The following is a 7,500-nucleotide window of genomic DNA, read 5'->3' on the forward strand; positions in this document are numbered from 1 at the left end:
GCGCTACCTGGTGGAGAACTGTAACTGCCGCATGGTGCACATGCCTGGTAGGAGCCTCTCTCTCTCTCTCTCTCTCTCTCTCTCTCTCTCAATTTCAACTTCAGTGTATGGGGTTTTATTGGCACGGGAAACATATGTTTACATCGCCAAAGCAAGTGAAATAGATAAGAAACAAATGTGAAATTAAAGAATAAAGGCATATTATGTCATATTATGTCTATAAACAGTGTTGTAATGATGTGCAAATAGTTAGCGTACAAAAGGGAACATAAATGAACATAAATGTGGGCTGCATTTACAATGGTGTTTGTTCTTCACTGGTTGCCCTTTTCTTGTCACAAATCTTGCTGCTTTGATTGTAAAGGAGTGAGTAACTGTCTGCAGGGAAGTCGGGCACAGGAGAGCAGAAATGGGTAGCAAACGGAGCCCTTTATTGAGGCTAAACACGCTACAATAACCCGGCGTAAACCAGCCTGGAGTACACGTACAATTACACATAACAATTCCACACAGAGACATGGGGGGGAAACAGAGGGTGTTATGCAAGACGAGTAATGAGGGAATGCAAACCAGGTGTGCGGGAAAACAAGACAAAACAAATGGAAAATGAAAAGTGGATCGGCAATGGCTAGAAGACCGGTGAAGTCGACCACCGAACGCCGCCCGAACAAGGAGAGGGACCGACCTCGGCGGAAGTCGTGAAATTGATGGCACACTGTGGTATTTCACCCAATAGAGATGGAAGTTTATCAAAATTGGGTTTGTTTTCTAATTCTTTGTGGGTCTGTGTAATCTGAGGGAAATATGTGTCTCTAATATGGTCATACATATGGCAGGAGGTTAGAAAGGGCAGCTCAGTTTCCAACTCATTTTTGTGGGCAGTGTGCACATAACCTGTCTTCACTTCTCTGCCTACGACGACCTTTCTCAATAGCAAGGCTATGCTCACTATGTGTCTGTACATAGTCAAAGCTTCTCTCTCTCTCATTTACACATACACACACAATACCTGTAGAATTACAACTGGTACACATGCCTCATCCAAGTACTGGCTCAGTGGAGTTTTCCAAAAAAGCTCAAAATGGGGGGCGGGTTGCCATACCCACCCCAAACACTAACTATACACTTAACCAATCACATTTCTTGCCTAAACTTAAACTGATTGAGGCCTCTAGAAAATTATAGAATGTAGGAACATTTCCCCCTGCCAAGTGATGAGTCAACCTCTCTGTCACTGATGCTATAGGGAACCGTGACTCAGTCATCCTCTGTTACTGATGCTGTAGGGAACCATGACTCAGTCATCCTCTCTGTTACTGATACTATAGGGAACCGTGACTCAGTCATCCTCTCTGTCACAGACACTATAGGGAACCATGACTCAGTCATCCTCTCTGTTACTGATGCTATAGGGAACCATGACTCAGTCATCCTCTCTGTTACTGATGCTATAGGGAACCATGACTCAGTCATCCTCTCTGTTACTGATGCTGTAGGGAACCGTGACTCAGTCATCCTCTCTGTTACTGACACTATAGGGAACCGTGACTCAGTCATCCTCTCTGTTACTGATGCTGTAGGGAACCGTGACGCAGTCATCCTCTCTGTTACTGATGCTGTAGGGAACCATGACTCAGTCATCCTCTCTGTCACAGACACTATAGGGAACCGTGACTCAGAGTCACAAACAAAACTGTTAAAAACATGTGTAGTCACACTGCTATGGTTAGGTAGATTTAGTTGACATTGCTGTAGTGGAGTTTTTGTCTCTGTTTGTCTAATGAGATATATTGTGTATCTTAGAGACAGGGGTGACTGGGTGAAGATGAGAAAGATACAGAAAGACTCTTCTCTGTATTATCTTTGTTCTATTTATTATCTTTGTTGTATTTATTATCTGTGATCTATTAAAGTAATCAGGCCCGAGGGGGTATGGTAATATACCACGGCTAAGGGCAGTTTATACGCGCAACGCAGAGTGCCTGGATACAGCCCTTAGCCGTAGTTTATTTGGCTATATACCACTTAACCCACGAGGTTACAAATGTAATTAGAAAAGACAAAACAAATGGTTTGTCATACCCGTGGTATATGGTCTGATATACCACGGCTTTCAGCCAATCAGCATTCAGGGCTTGAACCATCGAATTATAAAATGGGTAGTAGTGTACCTATATTGGTTGTGCTGGATTCGTCAGAACAATTGCTATGCCAATGTGTGTCACCCTAATCAGTGTCAAGGCCAGATAAACAATATAATATCTGTTCTACTTATTTTGGGATGAGATCTAAATTTGGAATCTAGCTTTTATTCTAAATTGTTTCCATAACCAACACCTGTAATTGGTGCTTGTTAGAAATAGCAGTGGCAGTGTATCTCAGAAGTTATTCTGTGTGCTATGAAAAACACGTGTCCCCAGAGTATCAATCAGTAATCCGCCCTCCTCCACTGTGTCCCAAGTGGCACTCTATTCCCTATATAGGTCAGAAGTTTTGACTAGGGCTCTGGTCAGAAGAAATGCACTCTCTGGGGAATAGGGGGTGCATTAGGGACACTATCGTCCTCTGTAGCTTCTGTCATGATTTCATTCATTAATCCTCATCACTCCAGACCTGCCGGTGGCATTGTACTGGAACAGTGTGGCAGGGATGTGAATATCAATAGTTACTGAATGTCAACAGTGTGGCAGGGATGTGAATATCAATAGTTACTGAATGTCAACAGTGTGGCAGGGATGTGAATATCAATAGTTACTGAATGTCAACAGTGTGGCAGGGATGTGAATATCAATAGCTACTGAATGTCAACAGTGTGGCAGGGATGTGAATATCAATAGTTACTGAATGTCAACAGTGTGGCAGGGATGTGAATATCAATAGTTACTGAATGTCAACAGTGTGGCAGGGATGTGAATAACTATAGTTACTGAATGTCAACAGTGTGGCAGGGATGTGAATAACTATAGTTACTGAATGTCAACAGTGTGGCAGGGATGTGAATAACTATAATTATAGGACAGGAGGGAGCTAATTCACTGTATCTCAGACATCAGGCTGCTGTGTTTTCTTTAACTGTGTTCTCACTAATGGAAGTGGTTGTCCAATCTGGAGAACATGAAAGGACACCAGTGCTAATGACATCAGTCATTAAATGAGGAGATTAGATCAACATGTTAGGAGGAGAACTCCAGGCAGATAAGACTGAATGACATCAGTCATTAAATGAGGAGATTAGATCAACATGTTAGGATGGAAACTCAAGGCAGATAAGACCGTGTGACATGTCATTAAATGAGGAGAATAGATCAACATGTTAGGGATGGAGAACTAAGGCAGATAAGACTGATGACATGTCATTAAATGAGAGATTAGATCAACATGTTAGGAGGAGTACTTCAGGCAGATAAGACCAATGACATGTCATTAAATGAGGAGATTAGATCAACATGTTAGGAGGAGAACTCCAGGCAGATAAGACCGATGACATCAGTCATTAAATGAGGAGATTAGATCAACATGTTAGGAGGAGAACTCAAGGCAGATAAGACCGATGACATGTCATTAAATGAGGAGAATAGATCAACATGTTAGGAGGAGAACTCAAGGCAGATAAGACTGATGACATGTCATTAAATGAGGAGATTAGATCAACATGTTAGGAGGAGTACTCCAGGCAGATAAGACCAATGACATGTCATTAAATGAGGAGATTAGATCAACATGTTAGGAGGAGTACTCCAGGCAGATAAGACCAATGACATGTCATTAAATGAGGAGATTAGATCAACATGTTAGGAGGAGTACTCCAGGCAGATAAGACCGATGACATGTCATTAAATGAGGAGATTAGATCAACATGTTAGGAGGAGTACTCCAGGCAGATAAGACCGATGACATGTCATTAAATGAGGAGATTAGATCAACATGTTAGGAGGAGTACTCCAGGCAGATAAGACCGATGACATGTCATTAAATGAGGAGATTAGATCAACATGTTAGGAGGAGTACTCCAGGCAGATAAGACCGATGACATGTCATTAAATGAGGAGATTAGATCAACATGTTAGGAGGAGTACTCCAGGCAGATAGTGCTCCCGAGTGGCACAGTGGTCTAAGGCACTGCATCTCAGTGCAAGAGGTGTCACTGCAGTCCCTGGTTTGAATCCAGGCTGTTTCACATCCGGCTGTGATTGGGAGTCCCATAGGGCCAGCATCATCTGGGTTTGGTCAGTGTAGGCCGTCATTGTAAATAACAATTTGTTCTTGACTGGTAAAATAAAACTTGTTTTATTTTTATAAAACAGATGAAATCAATCAAGAGAGAACAAGGAGTTGTAATGACAGAGATGTCCCCTGTTCATCCTTCCTCATCCAGGACGTTGTGTTCTATCTCTCTGTCATGTTTTCCTCAGGAGATGCCCCATACTGTACCCCAGAGCAGTACAAGGAGTGTGCCGACCCTGCCTTGGGTAAGTAAAACCTCCTATCTCTGTCCGTTCACGAAGCCAGGTCCATACAGAAATGGTTCATCTAGATCAGTGTGGAAGTACTTGACTGGCCTCCACAGAGCCCTGACTTCAACCCCATCGAACGCCGACTGTGAGCCAGTCCTAATTGCCCAACATCAGTGCCCGACCTCACTAATGCTCTTGTGGCTGAATGGAAGCAAGTCCCCAAAGCGATGTTCCACCATCTAGTGGAGAGCCTTCCCAGAAGAGTGGAGGCTGTTATAGCAGCAATGTTCCAACATCTAGTGGAAAGCCTTCCCAGAAGAGTGGAGGCTGTTATAGCAGCAATGTTCCAACATCTAGTGGAAAGCCTTCCCAGAAGAGTGGAGGCTGTTATAGCAGCAATGTTCCAACATCTAGTGGAAAGCCTTCCCAGAAGAGTGGAGGCTGTTATAGCAGCGATGTTCCACCATCTAGTGGAAAGCCTTCCCAGAAGAGTGGAGGCTGTTATAGCAGCAAAGGGGAGACAAACTCCATATTAATGCCCATGATTTTGGAATGAGATGTTCAACGAGCAGGTGTCCATATACTTTTGGTCATGTAGTCTCTCTCTCTCTCTCTCTCTCTCTCTCTCTCTCTCTCCATCCCTCCCTCCCACTGGGTACAGACGTCAGTTCAACATTTAGTTTTGATTTACGTTTGGTTGAGTTGTCAACTAATGTGAATTCACCGTGAAATCAACAAAACATTTCACCATGTCATTTGCAAATCCAATCAGTTTGTTGATTCATGTGTAAACGTGGTTAAAAATGATGTGGAATCAATGTTGATTCAACCAGTTTTTGCTGAGTGGATTGTCTGTTTCTCACGCCCCGCAACGTGCTGTAGTGCACTACATATAAAGGAAACTGTCCCCTTGTTGTGTCCCCTTGTTGTGTCCCCTTGTTGTGTCCCCTTGTTGTGTCCCCTTGTTGTGTCCCCTTGTTGTGTCCCCTTATAGACTTTCTGGTGGAGAGGGATAATGACTACTGTGTGTGTGAGACACCCTGCAACATGACGCGCTTTGGAAAGGAGATGTCCTTCGTCAAGATTCCCAGTAAGGCCTCAGCCAAGTACCTGGCCAAGAAGTACAACAAGACTGAGCAATACATTGCGTAAGTTAACCTGTCTGTTCCTTATCTATCAAATCAAATCAAATCAAATTTTATTTGTCACATACACATGGTTAGCAGATGTTAATGCGAGTGTAGCGAAATGCTTGTGCTTCTAGTTCCGACAATGCAGTAATAACGAACAAGTAATCTAACTAACAATTCCAAAAAAAAAACTACTGTCTTATACACAGTGTAAGGGGATAAAGAATATGTACATAAGGATATATGAATGAGTGATGGTACAGAGCAGCATAGGCAAGATACAGTAGATGATATCGAGTACAGTATATACATATGAGATGAGTATGTAAACCAAGTGGCATAGTTAAAGTGGCTAGTGATACATGTATTACATAAGGATGCAGTCGATGATATAGAGTACAGTACCTACGTATGCATATGAGATGAATAATGTAGGGTAAGTAACATTATATAAGGTAGCATTGTTTAAAGTGGCTAGTGATATATTTACATCATTTCCCATCAATTCCCATGATTAAAGTGGCTGGAGTAGAGTCAGTGTCATTGACAGTGTGTTGGCAGTAGCCACTCAATGTTAGTGGTGGCTGTTTAACAGTCTGATGGCCTTGAGATAGAAGCTGTTTTTCAGTCTCTCGGTCCCAGCTTTGATGCACCTGTACTGACCTCGCCTTCTGGATGACAGCGGGGTGAACAGGCAGTGGCTCGGGTGGTTGATGTCCTTGATGATCTTTATGGCCTTCCTGTAGCATCGGGTGGTGTAGGTGTCCTGGAGGGCAGGTAGTTTGCCCCGGTGATGCGTTGTGCAGACCTCACTACCCTCTGGAGAGCCTTACGGTTGAGGGCGGTGCAGTTGCCATACCAGGCGGTGATACAGCCCGCCAGGATGCTCTCGATTGTGCATCTGTAGAAGTTTGTGAGTGCTTTTGGTGACAAGCCGAATTTCTTCAGCCTCCTGAGGTTGAAGAGGCGCTGCTGCGCCTTCCTCACGATGCTGTCTGTGTGAGTGGACCAATTCAGTTTGTCTGTGATGTGTATGCCGAGGAACTTAAAACTTGCTACCCTCTCCACTACTGTTCCATCGATGTGGATGGGGGTGTTCCCTCTGCTGTTTCCTGAAGTCCACAATCATCTCCTTAGTTTTGTTGACGTTGAGTGTGAGGTTATTTTCCTGACACCACACTCCGAGGGCCCTCACCTCCTCCCTGTAGGCCGTCTCGTCGTTGTTGGTAATCAAGCCTACCACTGTTGTGTCGTCCGCAAACTTGATGATTGAGTTGGAGGCGTGCGTGGCCACGCAGTCGTGGGTGAACAGGGAGTACAGGAGAGGGCTCAGAACGCACCCTTGTGGGGCCCCAGTGTTGAGGATCAGCGGGGAGGAGATGTTGTTGCCTACCCTCACCACCTGGGGGCGGCCCGTCAGGAAGTCCAGAACCCAGTTGCACAGGGCGGGGTCGAGACCCAGGGTCTCGAGCTTGATGACGAGCTTGGAGGGTACTATGGTGTTGAATGCCGAGCTGTAGTCGATGAACAGCATTCTCACATAGGTATTCCTCTTGTCCAGATGGGTTAGGGCAGTGTGCAGTGTGGTTGAGATTGCATCGTCTGTGGACCTATTTGGGCGGTAAGCAAATTGGAGTGGGTCTAGGGTGTCAGGTAGGGTGGAGGTGATATGGTCCTTGACTAGTCTCTCAAAGCACTTCATGATGACGGATGTGAGTGCTACGGGGCGGTAGTCGTTTAGCTCAGTTACCTTAGCTTTCTTGGGAACAGGAACAATGGTGGCCCTCTTGAAGCATGTGGGAACAGCAGACTGGTATAGGGATTGATTGAATATGTCCGTAAACACACCGGCCAGCTGGTCTGCGCATGCTCTGAGGGCGCGGCTGGGGATGCCGTCTGGGCCTGCAGCCTTGCGA

At 44.7% G+C, this 7,500-nt stretch overlaps 1 protein-coding gene across 4 annotated transcripts in view; it reads left to right on the forward strand.

The window, feature by feature from the left end:
* Positions 1-7,500, forward strand: part of LOC112246308 (acid-sensing ion channel 1) — a 373,686-nt gene that overhangs the window by 347,263 nt on the left and 18,923 nt on the right. For all 4 annotated transcript variants that reach the window (XM_042324848.1, XM_042324849.1, XM_042324846.1 and 1 more), the window contains 3 exons: positions 1-47; positions 4,413-4,469; positions 5,449-5,602. The exon at positions 1-47 is cut by the window's left edge and continues 104 nt beyond it. In XM_042324848.1, coding sequence (XP_042180782.1) covers positions 1-47; positions 4,413-4,469; positions 5,449-5,602 — 258 coding nt within the window. The remainder of the gene's footprint in view (positions 48-4,412; positions 4,470-5,448; positions 5,603-7,500) is intronic.

This window comes from Oncorhynchus tshawytscha, linkage group LG07 (genome assembly GCF_018296145.1).
Source record: "Oncorhynchus tshawytscha isolate Ot180627B linkage group LG07, Otsh_v2.0, whole genome shotgun sequence".
NCBI lineage: Eukaryota > Metazoa > Chordata > Actinopteri > Salmoniformes > Salmonidae > Oncorhynchus > Oncorhynchus tshawytscha.